General features: G+C 46.7%; 1 protein-coding gene across 3 annotated transcripts in view; it reads right to left on the reverse strand.

Moving 5' to 3' along the window:
- Nucleotides 1-24246, reverse strand: part of ASIC2 (acid sensing ion channel subunit 2) — a 1112670-nt gene that overhangs the window by 98311 nt on the left and 990113 nt on the right. For all 3 annotated transcript variants that reach the window (XM_055257284.2, XM_055257283.2, XM_055257282.2), the window contains exon 2: nt 845-995. In XM_055257284.2, the coding sequence (XP_055113259.1) occupies nt 845-995 (151 nt within the window). The remainder of the gene's footprint in view (nt 1-844; nt 996-24246) is intronic.

Consider the following 24246-nt stretch of genomic DNA (forward strand, 5'->3'; position numbering starts at 1 on the left):
GCTGTATCACTCCAGTCTTTGCCTCCGTCATCACACTGCCTTCTCCTCTGTCTGACCTTCCTGAGCCCCTCTTATGAAGACTTCTGTGATTACATCAGGCCCATCTGGATGATCCAAGACCATCTCAAGACCCTGCTCAAATACCCTTGGTGCTTTCCCTGACCCTGTCCCCTGTGATTGTATCTCTTCCTCTGGGCCGTGATCAAGGACTTGATCTTTTTCACCATAATGTCCTTACTTGGGTGCAAAGCTTGAGACAGTATACATGGTTCACGAATAGTTTGCTGAAGAAATAAATGAATAAATGAATGCATGAAATAAGCTTTAGGGTCTATACACATGGGTCTCCCAGGGGCTCACACAGGCACAGTGCCGGGTCCCTGAGCCCACGTCCTTTGGTATTCCAACACTTCCCAGCCCCTCCAGCTTCCCCCAGTGGGCGGCAGCCTGCTTTCCTTTCAGATCTTCTAATTGGGTCGGGATATTCAGGGTGACTGAGAGAGAAAGAGGCTGGTCCATCCTTTCCGCCTCTCCTGAAATCAAGCCACTCACCTGACCAACCACACCTGCTGCTTCAAACCTTCCCCCATGCCTTCCCTCCCCCTACCTAACTTACCTCTCCAGTATTCCCATCCTCTGTCCCTCTTTCACATAGTAAAATGTGAGGAAACCCAGGGCATCCCAGCCCAAGCCAGGGACATCTTTATGATTTAGCAGCATGTCACCAACCCCTTGCTGGAGAGCAGTCCCTCACAGGGTGGGCCAAGACAGCTCACCTGCCTTTCAGAGTCAGGCCTGCAGCCCTCCACCATCACCCAATGCCCGGTCCCTGTGCCCAGCTCACCTGTCTCTCCCCAGATGGGCAGGTACTCATCCTGCTGAATGTCCAGCATAATCTCCAGCCCGTTGCCTGTCCCCCCCTTGACCGTGGTGAGCAGAGGTTTGCCATCCTCGCCTGAGTTAAACATGTAACACTTCCCATATTTTGTAAACACCTGAAGGAGAGAAGAGACAGAGAGAAGCACATGGGTAACTTCAGACGGGGGTCCAGAGATTGGCGAGACCTCAGAAATCTGACAGCAGGTCAGAGTCCCCACAGCCCATCACCATCACCCCTCTCGGGAACCAGTGGTTTTTCATCCTGGCTGTGGGCCTGACTTTCACCAAGTGAAATTTTGGCATCAAAGAGCAAATCTGGATGCCCTTTGGGATGTGTTGCAGTAGGATCTGGTCTCTTCTTGCTCTGAGCACTACCTCTGGGAGGTCCTGTTCACTTCCAGGCATTAAATATCATCTGTAAACTCCTGACCCTTCAGTCCACACCTCCAGCCCTGGGCTCTCTTCTGGCCTCCAGACACACTGGTTTCACTCATTGTCTTATAAGCATACCTTTGAAGTGTGCTTCAAGCAGACCCTGGGCACTCAGCTTGTCCAGAGGGAACTGATCTTCCTTAGCTTCCCCACCCCATTGGACAATTCTCTTGCACTTCTGTCCCAGGGAATAGCATCGCCATCTGCCAAGGGGGGTTCAAGTCAGGCCCTCAGAGTTGCTGCCCACTCTTCTTATTCCTTACCCCGAGGACCAATCAGGCAGCAGAGCCTATCAATAACCTCTCTACATCTGTCCTGAATTTAGACTTTTGTCTTCCTTACTGCTGAAATTTAGGACCCAAGCATTTTTTGACTGCATCACTCTGGTTTCCTGGCTGGACTTCAGGATTCCAGATGACCTTCTCCAGCCCCTCCTCTAAGGTAACTGTGAGTCACTCTGGAATGCAAACCCTATCACATTAATCCTGTGCTGAAAACCCATCAGGGCTCCCTATGCTCTTTAGGCTAGAATTCAGACCTGCCACGCCCAGTCTTTTGCAATGCCCTCCACCTATTCCTCTTGGCTTTCACTGTGCTGCTTCCCGCCTGAGTCCAGCAGCATCCACTGGAAGGTAGACTCCAGGGGCTCAGGGAATACGTCTGCTTACTCATGCTTAGTACATTGCTGGCACACAATAGGGGCTCAGTCAACTTTTGCATGATGAAAGTATGATTACAAAGAGGCAGCGTGATGGTGTAGAAAAAGCCCAGGGAAAGGAATGCAGAGATCTTTGTCCAAGTTTTGACATTGCCACTTCTTAGTAGTGTGACTTTAAGTGAACCAAATAAGCCCTCCCAGCCTCAATGTCTCCATCTATAAAATGGGGGTTCTGGTCTTTGGCTTCGCTACCTCTCAAGGTTATTGAGAGGATCAAATGAGGTAATGCATGCAAAAGTGCTTTAAAACTGTAAAAGCTTTCTACAAATGCTATGGGTTATGATGATTATATAACTGCTTTCAAACCTCGAGCTGAAGCCAAATTACATCTGGCAAAATTGGCTGGAAGAGAGCCAGGCTGACTGTATTGGATTCCTGCAGCCACAGGGAGGCTCTTTGGCTCCCCAGCTTTCAGTGCATGGGCAAGTAAATAACAGAGGTGACTGTTGCAGGCTGCCTTTCTTATGTAAATCTTTATGGCTAGTTAGAAGAAAGGAAGAGGGGCTTCTACCCTGTGCCAGGAACTGTGCTAGATGCTTATCTATGTTATCTCACTTAACTCTTACAACTGTGACCATTGGCAGTTATTGTTTTACCTATTGTGCGGAGGAGGAAACCAAGGCCCAGGGAGGTTAAGTGACTTGCCTAAGGTCACACAGCTAGTAGTAAAAAAACTGAGATTCAAATCTACATCTGTCTGATTCTAACACCATGTGCCCTTTCTGCTGTGCTGTCCTGGGAGAGACATGAGGGTTTTCGTCATTGGGACACTTCCTAGCCACATACTGCTCCTTTCTGCCTTGCTTTTCTCATCAGTCCATCAATATTCATATGCATATATTCCTACTATGTGCAAGGATTATGGGGACTGCAAAAAAGTACAAGCTCTACTGCTTGCCTTGAAGACTTGTAGGAAGGGTTAGTGAAACATCTATGTTTTTCCTCACTACACGAAACAGCTCTGAGTCCCTGGCCAGCTGCTCTACTTCAGGACAGCCCATTCCTACTCTTTCAGCTTCATGACAGAGGAGAACAGCTGGAATTAATGCAAAGTCCAAAGCAAACATGCTTTTTCAAAGAACCAAGTTTTTTCATAACTATTGCATATAGCAATTGAACTTGGCAAATGAACTTATCCCATGGAGACGTGTTCTTGGGGATCACTGTAATGAACAGATAAGAGCACTTCATAGCACATCCATTGCAAGGCACTGAACACACCTGGAGTGAATTCTGGGGTGCTCCAATAGAGCTTTTCTTTGTAGACACTCTAAATATCCTCCCTGTCTCTTCAAAATTGCTTATAATATTAATTTGCCTATCTGTATGAAGGGATTTGCAAGCAAAAGTAAATTTCAGCTTAGCATCAGATTATTGCAAATTCCAACTCCTTCACCTTTTAGTCCTTAAACTTCAGAATACTGGGCTGGGGTTAGAGAGTAGTGTGGACTCCTGAAATCAGCTGTGATCTTGGCCCTGCCAAAGCATGCCCAGTGCCATTGGTGAAGGTGTTGACCCTCCCTAAGAAACTGAAGATGATGACAAGGTGTAAGAACTGAAAAGGGTCTTAGAGATCATCTTGTTAATCCACCTTACTTTACATATTAGGAAACAGAGACCCAGGAGAGAGGAAATGACTTGCTAAAGGTTACACAGCAAGAAAGTGTCCAACTGGGACCCTTTCCTTCCTTTATACCAGCCTCTCTCAGTTTTTCCACTTACAAAAAGAGGTGGAGGGTCTAGCAGGGTGCTAAGATCCCCCCCATCTCTGAACTTCAATTGATTATTGACTGAGTGTCTGCTTTGAGCAGATACAGTGGGAACGGAAGCCTCATGAATTGAAGGCTTTCCCTGTCAAAGACGGAGCAGAGAGGTCTTTATAGTGGCAGTGAGGAGAGATTTGTTCCCCATCCTTGACTGCCTCCTTGCTAGGGCTGGTACCCATCCTAGCCCAGGTAGCAGCTCCCGCAGCTGCCCTTGGTGTCAATGTAATCTTTCCTGCTCCTTCTTCTGGGGGCAGTGTGCTGGGGCAAGTTCGCAAACGTGCCAGGTGTGAGCTGACATAGCTTAGAGCTTGGTCAAGGGTGGTGGTCACCAGAGTAGCAGGGGTGGGGAGCCAGAGGGAGACTGCAGCCAAATCAGAGAGGTGGCCAAGTGACAATCTATGACAGCTGAATTCTTTATCAAGTCAAGACCACCAGCAGAGGCCTAAAATCCTTGTGTGACTTCCTGTTGCATTTAGGATGAGGCCCTGTATGGTTGAGCCCCTGACACACTTTCTCCCTGCTCTCACAGGCTTCAAACATATTGGCCTCTTCAGTCCCCAGGATGTGCAGCAAGCTCTTCCCCATCAGGCATTTCCACATGCCTAGAGTGTTCTCTGCCTAGAATGTTCTGGCGCGCTTTGCCTGGCCAACTCCTGATCAGGCCTCAGCTTGAAAGCCACTTTCTCAGAGAGGTGCTTGGCTTCTCCAGGCTCTCAGCCTTCATTCATATCGGGACTTCTTATTTTACAACCTCACACCCCTTATATTTTTCCATTATAGTGTCTATCAAAGTGTGTAACTGGATGGTTATTTACGTGATTATTTGTTGGATGTGTTTTCTACCAGACTGTCACCTTCGAGAGGGCAGGAACTGTGTCTGTTTTATTGAATGAATGAGTGAATGAATGAAGGAATGAATAAGAGTCAAGGTGCTGCTGCCACACATTTCCTTGTGCACCTCTAGGAAATGCCCTTCTGTGTTGGCTGGCCTCACTTCGTTCTGGCTAGCCCTCATGCTGACATCTTGCCCAGCTCCCCTTCCCTCCCGTTCTCTGCTGGAGCCTTCTCACTTCCCACCTAATTGGACCTAAGCATTTTTGCTTGCATCTCCATGAAGGCATTAGGGGAAATAATCCTTTTAGGAACTAAGATGACTGGGGACAGTTTACCTTCCTAGGTGCCGGCGGAGAGGCTCAAGGAAAGCGAAGCACCCGCTCCCTGGCTGCATGCCCTTCCTGGTCTCCCAGCCTGGGCTGCTGAGCCTGCCACTCCTGCCTGGCTTTTTTCAGAGGATTATTTTCCTCTCTGCTCAACATCAAAAGCCAGAGAGCTATTTACACACAGCGCAATTTTGCTACAAACTTGGAACAAGATGCAGCTCTTTCTGCATTTTGGGGCATCATGACGTGTAAGAACACAAGCTTCAAATTTATGCCTTATCACCCCCAGCCAGAAAATATAATTTATTTAAGTCCAGATTGTCAGGTTGAGCTCGCTGCTTCTTCAGACCTGCTATTCTGCCAGGCATTTCTCTGCTTTCCTGGTAAGTGCTGACAGGCCCACTGTGGATGGCAGGGCTGGATTTGCCGGGTTGCTGAGAGTCTAGAATTGCTCTTAATTGGATTGGTCTGTAAGAATTAATTATGAATTAAGAAAGATGCATGTTTCAAACCTGGATCTCCAGGAATGATGGGGGGTGGGGGCTCCTGAGATAAAAATAAGTCCCACAACTATCATTTTCATTCCTTACGCTTGCACAGTGTGTTACTGTTTAGAGATTGAGATTGCGTATACATAGAACTTCAACTTTCTCAATGGCCCTTTGAAGATAGAGGAAAGGAAACTAACAATTCCTTAGCTTCTACTTTGTGCTGACCCCTGATTGGCACAGTCATAGTTTTATATTATTATTATTATTATTATTATCATTATTTTTGAGACAGGGCCTTGCTTTGTCACCCAGGCTGGAATGCAGTGGCACGATCACGGCTCACTGTAATCTCAAACTCCTGGGCTCAAGCAATCCTCCCACCTCAGCCTCTTGAGTAGCTAGGACTACAGGTGCACACCACCATGCCTGGCTAATTTTAAACATTTTCTTTGTGGAGATGAGGGTTTCACTATGTTGCCCAGGCTAGTCTCAAACTCCTGGGCTCAAGCAATCATCCCACCTTGGCTTCCTAAAACAGTGGGATTACAGGCATGAGCCACAGTGCCTGACCTCATTCCTCATTCCTCATTCTTCTTCTTCTTCTTCTTTTTTTTTTGAGACAGAGTCTTACTTTGCCACCCAGACTGGAGTGCAGTGGCATGATCTCGGCTCACTACAACCTCCGCCTCCTGGGGTCAAGCGATTCTCTTGCCTCAGCCTCCTGAGTAGTAGCTGGGATTACGGGCATGCACCACCATGCCCGCCTAACGTTTGTATTTTTAGTAGAGACAGGGTTTCACCATGTTGGCCAGGCTGGTCTCAAACTCCTGACCTCAAGGGATCCATCTGCCTCAGCCTCCCAAAGTGCTGGGATTACAGGCATGAGCCACTGCACCCGGCCCTCCTCATTCTTGATTATGGTCCCAACCACCTGGAAGTAGAGGCATTTTATATTCACATCCAGAAATGGAGAATCTGAGGCTGCTTAAGGCCACAGTGCCAAGGGGTAGCAGAATTGAGACTCATGTCTTCCCATCAGAGACATTAAAAGGAAGGGATAGTAGGCTAAAGGCAGCTCACTGATAGCTAGTCAAGTCTGTGGCCATTCTCAATTCCAGTGTTCTCTTTTGCAAACTGGACAAGGTAATCATGCCATGTAGTAGATTTGTTTGGGAGGTTACATAATGGACATCTTTACTTCCATACTTGAAGGAAGTACTATGTGTCTGCTTTTCGGCAGAAGAGAGATGAGTTATTTAAGTTATGAAGATGAGGTCAGAGATGAATTGAAAAATGGGGGCTTGGAGATTCCTGTGCTCTCTGCTTACGTCCACACAATACCAAGCTCATCTTAAAGTAGTTAGAGGGGAAGAAAACAGCCATGTGCCCCTGCTCGTCTATTCTCTAATGATGTTAAGCATGCCACTGGAAGCCCAGGATAGCCAATGGGATTACCGGGAGCCAAGGAGTTCTGTAGAGAGGGAGATGGTTCCATGCACACAGCCCACTTTGAAAATCTACATACGAGTTCCAGCAGCTGAATTGTAACTAGCTATTGGTACAGTGGATACCACCAATCTGAAGTTGGCACATTCTAAATCAAAGAAACATAGAATAAAGTGTAGAATAAGGAGAGAGTCTCATTGGTCCTCCAGTAACTCTTAAATTATCTCTGAAATCACAGGCTGGCTTTGCTGCCCTCCCTGGAGTGCCTTCAGTGCTAGCCACTTCATATCTGCTGTCATTAACTTTTGCAACAGCCCTGTGAAGATAATATTATCATCCCCATTTTACAGATAAGGAAACTGAGGCACAGAGAGGCTGAGCCAGTTCACAGAGCTGGAGAAGCCAGGGCGAAATCACTCTTGGCCTAATTCCAAAGTCTATACTCTTTGCCCCCGTCCCTCATAGCCATGGCTCATATCCTTACCCCTCTCCCAGCCTACTTTGTTCCTGGCAGACTAGTGAGGCTGGTGCTTTGCTGACATTAGAGCTCTCCCACCTGGTAGTGGGGGAGGCACCATCTCAGAGTCAGAGGAATCCGAGCAAAGTGCCAGACACCAAAAATCTTCCCCTCCAAACTTCTTATTTTGCACCTGGGGAGTCTAAGGTTCAGAGGGGTGAAATGACTTGTCCCAGGTCACACAGCTAATCTGGAGGGAGAGTAGAGATCTGATCTGGGCTTCATGTCCTGAACCTCTGCTCTTCCTCGAAGGCTTCTGTTTGCACATGCCAGGGCTTGGAAATAATGGCTAGGATCCTTTTCCCGGAGCATTGCATCCAGGCATAAGAGTAAGATTGGCAGCTGCTGCCAAGCCTAGATGCCAGCCTCTGGGCTTGGTGTGATCTGTTGGGGGCATTCCGCCTTACAGAGTTTGGGAAATGCAAAGTGGAGCCCTTGCTGAGAGGGGTTAGGAATAGCTAATACCCATGAAGACATGGTTTTCTGGTCCAATTAATAGTGCAAACAACGTTTCTACGCTGTGTACCTACTTAAGAAAATAAATTATGTATAAGCCCCCTTAAGGACTGTTGAAACATCCACTTACCAGCACACAGCTGGTCCTGCAAGCATCAAACCTTCTAACCTATTCATTAATCCTGACCTTTAGGGCTTCTTCTGCGTGATGGGTTTCTCATCTCTTCTTGCTTATTACACTTGAAGGAAATGAAATTGCACTGCTCCAAAATGCCTCTAAAACTTAGCTGTTTTCTCTCTTCCCTGAGTCAATTCTGCTTTCTTCTCAGTGAGTTACTGAAATTTCTCATTAGATTGTTTTCAAAATAATATGCTTGTTAAAGCCAGCCATTTAGTTTTGTTTGTTTTGTTTTTCTCTTTCAAACTCCTCAAATACATTTCACACAATTGGGAAGTGAGAAAGTCTGTCAAATGGGTTACCGGGCTTCCAGTAAACAAAATGAACCTGCCTTTTGTTTTCTGAAGTTGCAATTAAGGTGCTTGTCAATTAAATGAAGCCAGAGGGATTTATTAGCAAGGAAGCTGCTGTAGATGGTTAGCTCTTTGAAGGTAAAGACTGGATCTTATTAAAAAACCTGCTTGCTCATTCACCTGTTCCTGAAACAGGAGTTTTTTGACCACCTATCATGTTCTAGGAAGTGCTGCATGGCTGTGCGTTTTCTCACAATGAGTTTAAAAAAGTGATTTCAATAAACACCCATGTAAGCATCTCCATGTGGCACGTGGAGATGAGGCAAATGTGACCGCAATGCAGCCCCTTTGCCCTTCCCAATCAGGACGCCACATGTTTTTCAGGACATCGTTAATATCATTCTCCTTAGAGGCTACTTTTTCTGGGGAGAAAGGGAAGGAGAAGCAATCATGGAGCATGAGTGGGCACTGTGCTGATTGCTTTGAACACTCCATCTGTTAAGGCTCACAAAGCCCTTGGAAGTAGGTGTTATTCTTCCCAGCTTACAGTTGAGAAAACTGAGGCTCTGAGAGGCTACATACCTAGCCCAAGGTCCTACAGCTAAAGAGTAGTTTGCCTGATTTTTCCCTTCTTATGTAGGGGTTGTTGGAGTAAGGTTTAGCATTATTTGAATGTATGATATGGTAATGTGACCCCGTTCTCCATGCCCTGGGGCCCATCTGCTGCGATGTGACATTTCCTGTGCTGCTTTCACTAACTGGCAGAGGCCTTCTAGTCTCCTGCCTCCAAGCCTGAAGCACAGCCAGGGCCTTTTCTGCTGGGCAGCTGTCCAGAGAGCTTCAGACCGTGCAGGAAGAGATGTGTGAATGCTATGCAGGAAAAAGAGCATCAAGCGCCTGCAAATCTGTCTGTTGGTTGGGAAAACAACACGAAGGGGAACAACAGGCAAATCTTAGTGTTCTCCTTCAGTTGTGTGGACAAATGTGTTCTCCTGGCAGATGACGCAGAGGCAGAGGGGACGGCTGAAGGCACTCCAGTCGTTCACCTGGAAAGGCGTTCAAGATGCTGGGCCTCTGCTGGGGCATCCCTCCTGAAAACTCATCTGAGAATCCCAAATTGGGTCTGACTTGAGATGATGAAGTGGAAGGTGGGGAAACCACAGCCTTTCATGTTGGACCACAGCTCGGCTGGTTGGGGGAGGAAGGTTGACAGGCATTTCTGGGTTTGATGGAAATTTCAAATGGAACACAATGACAGGTTGCTTGCTCTTTCTTCTGAGGTCTCTACTGTCTGTCTCCTGTAGATAGTAGGCGTTGTGTCATTTTCATCTCTGTGTTCCCAGGGCCTGGCCTGGTAGCTGGTGTATAGAAGGCACTTAATGGGAGGTTTGGGTAAAGGAAAAAAAGCTAATATGGAATTGGGGACCAGGCAGCCCTGGTTTCAAATCCTGGCTCTGCCATTGATTTGGGCATCTTTTTGGTTCTTCATCTTTTTGGTTCTTGAACGTGCATCTCAGCAATGCTGGTAAGAATACCTTCCAATGGAGCTGTTGTAAAGATCAAAAGGGGTATAATGGGCCTGAAAGTTCTCTGTAGAAAAACAAAAAGGCTCAGCCCAGGCAGGGAGTATTCCTGCTTATGGCTTGGATCATGCATAAGCCCTGCAGGAGCTAGGGAGGAAGGGAGTTGCTATTTGGCTGTGGATGTTGAATCTCAGATGTTGTTCCATCCGGGACCATGCCTGTGGCTCTCTTGTTCATTTACGTAGTGAGCATCTCTAGAACACCTCTTGTATTCTAGGGAGCACATCAGGCCTTGGGGATACAGACATGAGCCACTCTTTAGGAATCACCCAGTGGGGAGGGTGGCCCGCAGACAGGTACTGGGTGGTGCCAGGCACTGTGGGAGTGCACAGAAGGAAGCTGCCTGGTGGGCAGTGATGGTGGGATGGTGGTTTTGGGGGCATGGAGAAGTGTTGTGAAATTTTCCCTAGAGACAGTGGTGGCAACAGCAGTGGTGTTTAGCAGGTTGAGACAGATCCCCTAGACTGGCTCCTTGTCTTAACAGGGCCATGCTAATGCTTTCGGAAAGGCCAGTGGTGCCAGTCCATGCTTCTGGCTACCTGCTGAGCCCTGCCTATCTGTTCATCATTCCAGCTGTCTTCCACACGGGAACCTCACACCCTCAGGTAGACAACTATGGCCTCTACTAAGAGGTGGGCAGAATTGTGGAAGAACACTGACCGTGGAGTCAGATTATGCTGGCTGCATACCTACTACATGCCAGGCACTGTGCACAATGAATAATGGAGCTTAGCTTTCACAGAGCAAAATTATTATTAAGACAGAGATGCAGTGATAATTATTAAGTCAGAGATGCAGTGACTGAGAGGAGTTAGCATTTGATTCTCCCCAAGAGAACCTGTCAGCCTCAGAGATCTCCCCAAGGCTGGCTCTCTCATCTGCCCACTGCCAACACATCACCAGACCACACCTAGGAACATACGGCCAAGACAAGTAGATTAAATAAGAGGAAGCACATTTGTAGTGAGCCAAGGCTAACTGTGATGAGCACCCACTTGGCTGCCACCAGATGTAGGGAGCAGAACCCAGGAGGAGTTCCCTGCTTTTAGGAGGGCAAGAACCCAGGAAAGAGTGAGTGAGAATGTGTGGCCACAAGCCATCCACAGTCTGCTCCCATTCCCATCTCTGTTGTCCCTACTGCCTATTTCCAACCCTACTGGCATGCTTCTTGCAGCCCTGCCTGTTCCAGTTCCCAGGCACAGCAGACTGGAGTCAGGGGTGCTCACGGTACAGCAGCCCAGACACACTGGGATGCGGCCCTGAGGCTGCCACATTCGGTGGAGCACATCTTAGTCTACTTTCTGATCACCCATGACATGATGGATTTGAAGTGCCTGGCAGAGGGTACTCACTTGATAAAACTAGCTAATAATATTATTATTAATAGGGATTCTGCACCTGAACTCTGATATCTGAGCTCCTATAGGATGTGATTTCTGGGCTCATGGTTCCTGTTAGAAGTTTCTTTTTAATATTTGATGTTTTTTGGTTTTGTTTTTTAATTGACATATTTATGAGGTATAACATGATGTTTCAATACATGTATACATTGTGCAATGATCAAATCAGGCTAATTAACATTTCTACCACCTCACATACTTATCATGTCTTTGTGGTTTAAATATTCTAAATGGAGAACATTTGAAATCCCCTCTTTTAGCAAATTTGAAATATACACTCTTATTAACTATAGTCATCATGCTGTGCAACAGAATACCAGGACTTGTTCCTCCTGTCTAACTGAAACTTCGCACCCTTTGATCAGCATCTCCCCATTCCCTGTCCATCCCCCTGCACTGCCCCAGCCTCTGGTAACCAGCAGTACAAATGACCAACAGATATATAAAAAATGCCCAACATCACAAATCATTGGAGACATGCAAATTAAAGCCACAAGGAGATGTCACCTCCCATCTGTTACAATGGCCATTACTGAAAAGATGAAAGATAACAAGTATTGGTGAAGATGTAGAGAAAAGGGAACACGTGTACACTGTTGGTGGGAATGTAAATTAGTACCCTCATTTCAGAAAACAGTATGGAATGTCCTCAAAAAACTAAAAATAGAATTACCATATGATCCAGTAATCCCACTTTTGGGTTTACAGCTAAACGAATTAAAATCAATATGTTGAAGAGATGTCTGCACTCCCACATTCCTCGAAGCACTATTTACAATAGCCAAGATACTGAAACAACCAGAGCGCCCATCAATGGGTACATGAACTTTAAAAGGTGGTATAGATACACAATGAAATACTATTCAGCCTTTAAAAAGAAGACAGTTCTGTCATTTGCAAACAACACAGATAAATCTAGATAAATAAGACATTATGCTAAGTGAAATACGCCAGGCACAGAAAGAGAAATACTACATGATCTCACTTATATATGTGGAACCTAAAAAAATTGAACTCAGAGATAGTAGAATGGTGGTTGCCATTAAAAGCTTTTTTTTTTTTTTTTAAACAGTTGCTTGCCTAATCTTGCGATTACAACCCTATTCTTGCTTCTAATTGCTGCATGCTGAATTTATGGGAATACCTGCCTGCTTGATTTTCCTGTGGCTGTGCCAAGATCCCTTCTGGAACGTTTCTTGGGTATTCTTGCGAAAGTCTGCATTACTCTGACTGGCTATTTCTGCTCAGGTGAACTTCACTTTCCCCCCGCCTTCCCAGCTCTATCCCATGGGCTTGGGTGGGCTAATTCCTACTGCTGTGAGTGTGCTTTATGCCTGGATGACCAACCCTGAGATCAGACACATGTCACTCCTTGCACCTGCCTCATTACACACCTGCTGGGAATATCCTTTCTTTCGTGCAGGTGTGGAATGGGAGAAGGAAGAAAAGGGGATCAGAAGTGTGTTGTGTTGTGTTCCTGGTTAATTTTGCATTATTCTACAGGGCTGCATTGAAAGCGACGCATCAGTGGAAACCAAATGATAGTTTATGATGTTTACAGAAGAAAAGCAGATGTTTCTATTAATGGCAGGGCAGAAAACAATCCCAAGGCAGGCTGATTCTAAAAGCTGATCAAGAAAAGGTCAAATAGGTAACGACCCGTATGGCACTAAAATCCTCATACCACATTCTTACTGAGTTCATGTTTTCTTATTAAAGTCATACTTCAGCTTTTCCAGGAACTGCTCGGAGAATGTCATTGTCTGCTAGTTTTCCCCACAGCTGGTCTTGGAGATTGAGTATCATGGAATTTTAGTAGCAAAGCTTACATTATGAGTGTTCAAAGCCATCACAGATTCAAAAATGCAGAGAGTTTTCTGTAGTTTAATCAGATTGCTTTCCTGACATGTGAAATTAGGGCCTGGCTGGGAGATATACAGCATGCATGATGCCACTCTCCTTTCTAGATCTGTAACGGACATAATTGATTGATCACAATGCTCTTTCCCTCTGGGACTCACAATTGTTTTCAGCCCAATAATTTTGGCTGCCACTATGGGTCCTTTGGAGTTGGCAAGTTAGATAAACACTATTTGCCATTTTTGCACCAGAAGCATATGAGTTCTACTGGTGGTGCCAGTGTCTCTGTAGTAAAAAGCAATGCCTCAAAGTGGGGAAGGGTTTGAGCAGGTGCCACAGGGCAGTGATCCCCAACCTTTTTGGCGCCAGGGACTGGTTTCATGGGAGACAATTTTTACACGGACTGGGGAGAAGGGGGGTGATGGTTTCGGGATGATTCAAGCACCTTACATTTGTTTACATTTACATTTGTTGTGCACTTTATTTCTATTATTATTACATTTTAAAATATAAAGAAATAATTAGATAACTCACCATAATGTGGAATCAGTGGGAGCCCTGAGTTTGTTTTCCTGCAACTAGACAGTCCTATCTGGAGGTGATGGGAGACAGTGACAGATCATCAGGTATTAGATTCTCATGAGGGGGGCACAACCTAGATCCCTCACATGCACAGTTCACAATAGGGTTCATGCTCCTATGAGAATCTAACGCTGCTACTGATCTGAGAGGAGGCTGAGTCAGGCAGTAATGCAAGCAATGGGGAGTGGCTGTAAACACAGATGAAACTTGGCTGGCTTGCCCGCTGCTGACCTCCTGCTCTGTGGCCCAGTTCCCAACAAGCTGGGTTGGTAACAGTCTGTGGCCTGGGGGTTGGGGACCCCTGCCACAGAGCAATATGAGGGTCACAACTTGCATATTTGACAAATATTTCTTAGACTTGGCCCCTGTACCATAGGAGAGAGAGCATAGGCTTTGGAATCAAAGCATGATTTTGCCACTCACTAGCTTTTTAAGTTGGGCTAATATTTATTCAGTATCCTCATGCCTTACCGTCTCATCCTGGGAGACTAGAATCCCCGGGGAGTGTGGTTTTCATTGTGCCACAGTTCCTCGAATTATGAACTAAATATCAAAGGACCTAAGATGATTAGAGGCTTTCATAATGAAAGACAAAACATTTTTAGTTCATTCAACATCTAATGAGCAACTATTACATGTCAAACACCATGCTAGGTCCTGGGAATACAAAGATAAATAAGACATGGACACTACCCTCAGGTAGTTCATGAGCTATAAGAAATGAAGATAAAACAGCTTAAGATCATCAGGGAGATAAAGCAGCTGTAATATCATCATGGATTCATGCACATTAATTTAACAGAATGCAACTCTCCAGCGTAATTACATAAAGCAAGGTCCACCTGTTCCAGCCTATTGTTCTTGTCGAGCTGTGGGCATTCAAGGGCCTGTTTTCTGCTACTGCTTTCACATCAGTTCACCCTACAGCCTACCTTTCCTGTCCTCTTCACACCCCTACCTCCCCTCTAGATCCCTGGAACAGGACCAGGACTAGGATGGGGCAAATGAAGACTTAGGGCATGAAATTTAAGGAAGCAATTACTTCAGGGGTTGCACTTGCATTAACCTGAGTGTGGGTGCCTCCTTAAATTTTGCGTCTTAGTCCAGCTCCTGCTCAGGACAAAGTCAGATGAAGACAGGAGGAGAGACAGATGTGGTGAAAGGGAGTGACAACTTGTTCTCACAACAAACTCACAAAGTAGACACTATTGTCCCATTTACAGATGAGGAAATTGGGGTTCAGGGAAGGTGAATTACTTGCAGAGGCACTACGGACTCGTGAAGTTCAAGCAGGAAGAGAGAAAGATCACAGGCTTTTTTACTGGGACAGATCCAAGTGTGAAGCCCAGTTCTATGGGGCCTGAGTCATGTGACCTTGGGTCAGTTACTTGTTTTCTCTGACCTGTTTCCTCGTCTGAAGAATGTGGATAATAATACTTCTCAGGGGTTACATGGAAACGAAGTCCAGTCTCCTCCACTTTGGTCTCTGTGACTCTACTTTGTCATGTGTCGAATGGCCTGGCCACACCTGCCTCACAGAGTTGCCAGGGAGACCATGAGTTCTGAGGGGTTGTTTAAAGGATCAAATGTCAGTTCTGGCCAGGCATGGCTCATGCCTATAATCCCAGCACTTTGGGAGGCTGAGGTGGGGAGATCACTTGGGGTTAGGAGTTCAAGACCAGCCTGGACAAGATGGCGAGACCCCATCTCCACTAAAAATACAAAAAACTAGCCGGGTGTGGTGGCGTGCACCAGTAGTCCCAGCTACTTAGGAGGCTGAGGCAGGAGAATCACTTGTACCAGGGAGGCAGAGGTTGCTGTGAGCAGAGATTGCGCCACTGCACTCCAGCCTGGTGACAGAGCAAGACTGCTGCAAATCTTTTCCAGAAGGATAATTGAGACTTATGCCACGTCAGGCGAACCTCCTAGCAACCCTACCATTACTCTGGTTGCTAGAGAAGCAGTGGCAGAATCCATGAGAGGCTAAACAACTCTCTCAACGTCATGCAGCGAGTCAGGGGCAGACGTGGGATCTCAACCCTGGTCTGTCTGATTAAGAAGCCCTGGGAACTCTGCCTCCTAGGATGCAGAATAGGGACAGCAAGAAAAAATATTTCTCAGCAATGGAACAATACCTAAGATTTGCACTTGAGCATGTTCCATTGTGCCTGAATATAAATTAGATGAAGTGCAAACCAGCATGTGAAACCTCTTGAGTACCAATTCCATCCTAGGCATGGCAGAGGGACGCCTTGAGACTCTTCAGGGTGGTCTGGTGGTGCTGCCAATTAATGATATGAGTCTTTGCTCTATCCCCAAATTCAACTGAAGTTTCACAATCTTTTCCTCAAAGCTAGAGAATTGAGGGAGACAGGGTTGTGGCTTTCTGCAGGTTTAAGTCTTGGTTCTGTTTTGAAAATGTCGCTCTAGTTAGTTTCCTCCTCTCAGTCCTGCCTACCTTCAGCCATGCAATGGAATGAGCTGCTCATCTCTTACCTGGTTAACTGCCACAGCCTCCTACAGAGTCTCCCGCCCCACTCCCTTCCTCCTCCATTCATTTTCCACATGGCAGTCAGGGAGAGGTTTTTCAAAAGCAAACACCCCTGCTTAAACCTCTGCAAGGCTGCAAACTTCTTGGTTTTGGGCTGGCATATTCTTGAGAAATCGCAAGACCTGGGCCCCACTCAATTCCTTCTAGCCTCTTCTCTCCTGCATTACATGAGTCAGCTCTGCCCAGCCCTGCCTTTCTCCAAAGACACCATGCTACTTCATAACTGTGCTTTCAGACATGCTGACACCTATGCTCAGAACATGTCCTTGCCTTCATTGAGTTAACTCTTACTCATTCTTCATACTCCAGCTAGGGAATACTTCCTCCAGAAAGCCTTCCCTGACAACCTACCCCCTGCTCGGAATGGCTGACATGCCCTCCTGGGGCTTTGGCAGCACCCTGTGCTCCCCTCCATCCTGTCACACTGGACAGCTCTTCCAAACCAAGGTCAAGTCTGATGAAGGGAGCCCTTTTCTTGGTACCACATACTTTTCATTTAAGCCCCAGTTGCTGCATATTTGTGTGATCATCTGATTGACGCTTGTCTCTCCACACTAGACTATAAGCTCTAGGCCATCTTGCTTTTGCTCACTTCCTGGGCTCACTGGGAAGCAGACTGGGGATGGAGACTTGCATGCAAGGGTTTACTGGGCAGTGTCCTTGGGCTCCACACCCACCGATCACACCCATGCAGGAGGGAAGTTGGCAGGGGAAGTTGAACTTCCATATAGTTGTAACAGAGGCCTCAGCTGACCTGTGGGGAGTTTTGGGAGTGGGGGGGGGCCCTTCAGAGCTGTCCTGGATTGAGGCAAGGTGCCAGAATTTGTAACCCCATTGGATTTGGGCTACCCCTGGGGAAAGGACGGAACTCTGGGTGAGGCACCTCTCTAATTTAGAGGGCAATTCCCAGGCTTGGAATTTCCAGAGTGAAGCAATGTCAGCTACCAACACTCCCAGTCGGTGAATGCATGAGTGCCTTAGTTTTTCAAAGGTGGCCATAGTATTCACCATACTTCCATAATTCCAGTATCTGCCCTTATTCCAGGGACACAGTGAATATGCAACAAATGCTGAATAAGTGAATACATCCATATATTTTTCTCTCTTTGCTCCATCCCTAAAGAGTGGGACTGTTTCTTATTTATCCAAGTACTCTAGACACAGCTTAGCTTAGCATAGGCACTCAATAGAGATTTGTTGAATGATTGAATTAAAAAAGAATGCATGAAAGAGATAACGCTGCAATTTGGTTTATAAAGAAAGATAAATCTGGACACAGCTCAGCTGTTCAGAGGCTATGTAAACTGAGTACACCCGTGTGGCCCTGCCCTATAGAGCCAGCATCCCAGAAAGTAGAAAATCTGGCAGGTGGGCAACACCTCTCACAGCAAACCCCTTCCTGTCCTCAGGGCCCAAGTGGGATGTAGCTGGGAAGAGGTTTGGTAAAGAGGAAATCAGGTCTCCTTCTATCATTGTTGACAGTCAATTCTCTGTCTTCTGAAAACAAAAAAAGAAATGGCTGCAGGAACTAGGGGTATTTAGAATAGAAAATAGCCGATTTAGAGAGAATCACTACTGCTATCTGCAAATATTTGAAGGAATATCATTTGGAAAAGAGAATAGACATATTCTTTCTTGTACTGCCACGGAGAATAGTTCTAGGATTTGGGTTGGACATAGAGAAATAACATAACAATTAAAGTGTCCAGCAATAACCTTTCTTGGGAGATGCACATATTCTGTCATGATAATGGTATGGGTTACAAAGGTGTATCCATTTGTGTAGGGTGAACATACCTGGGAACAATAACTTAAGCATGCCCTGAGGATAACCCTGTATGGCAGATGCCTCTGAATGTGTGTTCTGAGCTAGAGAATTCAGGAATGGCCAACCTGGAGACTCATTCCTTGTCTATGAGGAACACCTGAGCCTCTTTCCTGTCCTGTGGAACATGGGCCATACAGGGGATTGGGGACCCGAGCTTTGGGTCAAATGGAGGTTGCTAGGTGGAGGTCATTAGTGGGAGGGTGTTAAGTGAAAATGCTATGTAAACTGCATGCTGTTTGCAAACAGTTGTGGTTTTCCTGCCCAGCCCACCACCACTGGGCTCTTCATAAGGCAGATCAGTTGCCCAGCCTCCTGCCACTGGGCTGTTTCTGTATGTAAGGCAGTTTTCCTGTATAGCCCGTCACACACTGGACCCTCTCCTGTATGTAAGCCCCTAGTAAAACCCCATGTCTCATTTGTGGGCTCTGGGTGTCTTCTGTAGCCTCTTGAACCTGGTGCCTTCTCTACTGAGGTTAATAGGGGTTCAGCACAAAAATTTCCCAAAACAATACAGGTAAGGTTTATGCAGGTCAGTGTACATAAATTTTTACAACAACAAAAAAGCGATGTTAAATTCTCCTCTTCTTCTCCTCCTTCTCTTCCTGTTCCCCCTCCTCCCCCTCCTCATCTTCAGGTAAAGGATAGAAGTGGGCATAGGTACAGAGGAAACAAGAATGGCAAAATGTTAATATTGTAGGACTTGGGTGATAGGTACAAGGGGTTCATTATACTATTCGATCTAGCTTGTATATGTTTAAATATTTTTCATACCAAAACTGATACATGCTAATTATTAAATGAAGATGAAGCAACCACAATTTTGATTGTCAGTTGAATGGCCTACATTGGAAGGTAGTGAGCTCCCTGTCACTAGAAGTATTTATGCAAATGCTATCTGCATGCTCCTCAACTCTCCAACTCCCCAAGAGTCTAGGATATTGGAGGATATTGTCAAGAGCAGGGGACTAAGCGGATAACCTTGGCCTGGATCCTCACTTTTTCCTCCTGGAGGGGGGACTTGGCTGGAGTCTGGAAGAGACTTGGATTCTCCGGAGCCATGAACTGGAGCCTGAGCTCCTCATTCCAGACCACAAGAGGTGCTGAAGGTGGAGTCAGGGCAGACACCTAAGGGCCCTAAGCCTGGGGAGAGGGGAGTGGAGCGAGATGGGAATCCAAGCCAGAACGAGGAATCACAGATTTGGAACACAGTCTGAGCCAGTGACAACATGAGATTTGGGGTTCAGATCCACATGCCACTGCTTATCAGCTGTGTGTGTGAACCTGAGCAAGGGACTCAAACTCTACGAGCCTCAGTGTTTTCATCTGTAAAGTGGGAGATAGGATTACCTTACAGGGTTGTTAGAGAATTAAATGAACGTGGGCACCTGGCATAGAGCCTGCTGTGCTTATTGTGGTTATTATTATTTACAAAGGGAAGATGAGCCCACGCAAAGACAGGATCCGATAGGCAGAACGGGATAGGACTTGAAGGCCTGCCTCAAATGCCAGCTACCACTGGAGGCTCATATTTCTGGGATGGCTAACGGATGAGTGTCTGAATGGCTTAAACAGGAAGAAAAAAATCTACATAGACCCTTCTATTGATAAAATTCTAGGTTTCTAGAGGAATCCCAAGCAATTTTTAGGAGTAATTGCTGGGGCTCTCCATGCCCTGGATCCCTCCCCTCTCTCATAAAACTGCATGATGCTGGAGAGCTGTGTGTTCATACTGCTAGGACAGTCTCCCACAGCTACCCCCACGACCCCTAGAACCACTCAGCTACAGCCTTGGAAGCCTTGGCTTGTGACCCTATCCTAGCCCCTGAGCCAGTCCACACAGTGACTCCCACAAGGACAGGCAAGGCATCTTTTTCATCCCTCTCTCTGCAGCTCTTGTCACACCAAGGGTGTCTAATAGCTGCGTGCAGGGTAAACAGACAGATGCATGAGCTATGTGTGAGGACAGGTGCTTCATGCTCCTGGGAGTCCTGTGAGGCTGGAGGAGGTCATTCTCTCTGGGGCAGCCTGTCCTCCCCAAGAGGACCATGAGTGGCCATTGTTGGCAGGCGGTGGCCTCTTCATTTCCCTGGCCGGCTCAGGCCACTAGTGTGGCTGCCCCGCTGAACATGCCATACATCACACGCCTAATGGCGCGTTTTAGAACATAAGTGGTAACCACCAAATGGCACCTGAGAAGGGAATTAGAGCCAGACACACAGTGGGGAGGGAATAAAAAAATCAAGAGTAGCCTCAGAGGAAATGGGGCCAGATACAATCATCCTGAGGCAGGAGAAAACCATCTCCCAAGCATCGAGAGGCCAGGGGAGTTCATTTTATTTAAAATGGGTGCCGTTTATGCAGAGCTGGCCTGGATGCTGGGCACGATCAATGCTACCTGCACTGGGTCTGCCTAGCCTGGCCCGGGCCACAGCTTTCTGAAATGCGCTGTGACCTCCTTCCAGCCACCTATTCAGGTTTTCATTCAACAAATATTTTGGCACACATACTATGTGGCTCAAGGTTATGTACTGTAACATTTAAACTTATGCAATCAGAGCCAAATCGCCTGTCTTTGAATGATGGTTCTGCCCCCAAACTGGGTAGTTAGTGAATTTCCCTTGCTTCAGTTCTTCCTGGTATTACCCTCCATCTTACAAAGGCTGTCATGATGTTAAGAAATAAAACCGGTTAAGTGTTTAGAATGGCAGTGAGTAGGTCCCCAAGGGTCCCTGTCCCCCTGGAACACACATTCTAACATTCAAGCAGAGTGAGGTGGCTGGGGGCCAGTTATTTTCAGGTCCCCTGTGTCCAGTTCAAGGTCTGCACACAGTAGGCATTCAGGGCATTTTATGTGAACCAAGCACAGAGCGCACACACACAGACACACATGCATGCACATACATACAGATGCATGTGCGCTCATGTACACTTGCGACCTAGAGCCTCTGGCAGAGTCCAATTTCCTGGGTAGGTAGGTGAAGTTTTCCAGACCAGTTTAATGAAAAGGCAGCTATTCCTGGATCCCGGCTTTATGCAGGCATCTTGGTTCCAGGGCTCTCTCACGTCTGGCCCTTGGAGTTTCCCTTTGTGTAGAGCTTGGCTCTGCCTTCAAAATCTTAAAAATTGTTACGTCCTGTTTTTCTATGTGCATGGAGTGGGAGATAACTTTGTGTTGGCTCAGTCCATTCTAGGGATGGAACTAGAAATCATGAGCTGAATTTTAATTTTACTTGCTCATCTCCTACCTTGTTTCTCAAAGTTTTTGAGGTCGTTTACATAGAGAGATGAACAATAAATGGTTTCTACCCTCAAGGATTGTATAGTCTCTTCTGAGGGTAAAGTGTGTAAGCAAATGGCTACAATAAACAACAACAGAAAGAAATGTATGGTAAATGGAGGAATCAGTTAAACACAGAGAGAGACAGAGTTGGGCTGAGCGATCAGCTCTCACCTGAGAGATCAGAAAAGGCTCGTGGAAGAGGTGAGATTTTGTGAGATTTGATGGAGAAGGAGCATTTCAGGACACCAAAGATGGGGAAGGGAAGAGGGCACAGCATGAGCAGAGGGCATAGCGTTGGCAGAGGCGCAGAGGCGGGGCGTGAGTGAATGCGAGAGGTGCTCTGGGAGCAGTGAGCGTACTGACAGAATTGCAGGGGAAGCTGTGGAGGAAGGAAGTACTGCATGGGATGGGAAAGGTGGACTGAAGATGGGAAAGGTGGATTGAGCCAGATTATGGGGAACTGAAGGCTCGGTAAAGGCCAGATGTTAGGCCAGACAGCTTATGCAGTTATGTATGTAATCCCCAGAGTTGCCTTACGTGTTATTATGCCTATTTTAGGGATGGGAAACTTAGACTCTCAGAAGTTACAAGATATTCTACCATAAACAAATGATTATCCCAAAGGATTCGATCTTAGATCTGTAAACTTTAAGTCTGTGTGACTCCAAACTTATGACACCACTGCCATGAGGCAGTTCAAGAAATAGTGAGGGAGGTTATGGAATGCAGCGGCAAGGTAGGTCCGTGGTGATCTCCCGGGTGAGGCATTGGAGTGATGATGAACACCATCCCTCCTCCTTCTACCCTGCCCCATCACTACCATCAAAAGGATAAAGGAAATGACAAGCTGAATGGAGGTTAAAAGTAGAAGAGAAGAAGGGCAGAGAGACATCAGTGCAAGGACTTTGAGAAGGCTTAGCGGTGGAGGGCACAGGAAAAGGGATCAAATCTTCCACCCACAAAAGAGAGTCTGGGAATTATGCCTCAGCTCACTTGACAGAATAGAGTCTGAGGTGCAGAGAAAGGAGCCCAATTTCTGCCTCTGTGCTTGATTGAGGGACTCCTTCACTCATGCACTCAACATCCAATCTCCTGCATGCCAGCACTGAGGGTTATGGAGGGGCCAAAGACACAGAAGGTGAGGGGGAAGATATTGAGCAAGTAATATTACATATGCAAGTGCAAAACCTTGTTTATTTCTCTAAGTGACTCGGTGTGGCAGATGTTACCATCCCCATTTTACATATAAGAAAGCCAAGCTCAGAAAGGTTAAGTCAGTTGTCCAAGGTAGAGCTGGGATTCACACCCAGGTCAGTGTGCTACCAAAGCCCGTTCCTTTCCACCAGTGCTGTCTGCTTCCCTGCTGTAATACCTGCCCTCCAAAAGCTTACAGAGCAGAGGGATGGCAACATTGATTGCCCCAAGGAGGACACTTTGGAGAGTGAAAGCAAGGAGCCCACTCAGTATTATGCCAGATGGGAGGCAAAACCTGACACTGTCCCGGGCAAACTGGGATCTAGTCCCCTTATACTAAAAATGAGTTATTTATATTTGTGTGAGGCTTTAAAGTTCCACAAAGCCTGTTCTTACTTTCAGTCATATCTCATTTATACGGCAAAGCAAGAAAGTTTCCCAGCTTGCTGAAGCTCATCCTTTCAAATGCTTCCAGAGTCTGGATAATTCTGGATGGTAAGCATTGAAACACAGCACTGATCGTCCTACCTGAGTAGAGAGCCCTCAACCTGGGTTGTCCCCGGGCTGGCCTTGCTCTCCCACTTGGCTGGGGAGGGCTCCCATGGCTTGTGGTGTCAGGAGCAGAGCTCTGAGAAGGGGAACTCCATCGTAGCCCCTGCCCCAATAGAAGGACTGAGACCAAAGGTTGCTCCACAAGACTGGCTTTCTCGGACTCTATAAGTTCTGTACTGGGCTTTCTGTGGCTGGCTTCCTTCAGAGAAACTCAAACCAGCATCAACTAAGTCAGAGACTTAGGATAGCAGAGAAATATTAGCACAAGAAAGATGAGAAGGCCCTGGAGGTGAGAGGGGGTCTTTGAGCTCAGTGAGTTCAAACTCTTCACATTATAGATGAAGACACTGTGACTCGGAGAACAAAGGTGACTTACCCAGTCGTATGCTAATAAGTGGTAATATGGGACTGTAATGTGGGTTTTCTGACTTCCAGGATGAAGTTCATTCCTCTTAGCCCTGCTGCCCTCATGAACATCCTGCTCATCCTTCCTCCACCCCAGCCACCCAGGACCTCAGGAAAGTGCCCGGAACATGCCCTGCCGTCTCATCCCTCCATGCCTTTGCCACTGCTCTTCCGCCTGCCTGGAATACCCTTTCCAGGAATACCCTGCCTAGAAAATACTTTCCCCTATTCAAGAGGAAGTGGAAGCATCCCATCTGGGCAGCCTTACTTGAATCACTGTGCCTTACTGTGCCTCTCTGGGTCTTGTTCCCGGATTAATTTTTGGTATCTGTTATAGGGTGGAATTTATGTGTCCATCTCTCCACTTGACTCCAGGCTCCCAGAGGGCAAAAATTTGCTCTTGTTCATCTCTGTATCCCAGTGCCCTGTGAGGGCATATAGTGAACTCTCAATCAATGTTACTGTATTGAATGGAATGAGAGGTATGACAAGAGGTTGGGAAGGGGCAAAGATGGAGCCAGGCAGGAGGAGACAGGCTCCGACGCTGACTTCCTCATGTCACCGTGTGGACAAGGGAGGCCCTGTGTAGAGAAGGGGTTTAGAACAGGTCTAAGGGAGCAGGGGGAGAGGCAAGGGGGGCTGGCAACCCTAGAGACTGCTCAACCCTGCTTCTGC

Source organism: Symphalangus syndactylus, chromosome 20 (genome assembly GCF_028878055.3).
Source record: "Symphalangus syndactylus isolate Jambi chromosome 20, NHGRI_mSymSyn1-v2.1_pri, whole genome shotgun sequence".
Lineage (NCBI taxonomy): Eukaryota > Metazoa > Chordata > Mammalia > Primates > Hylobatidae > Symphalangus > Symphalangus syndactylus.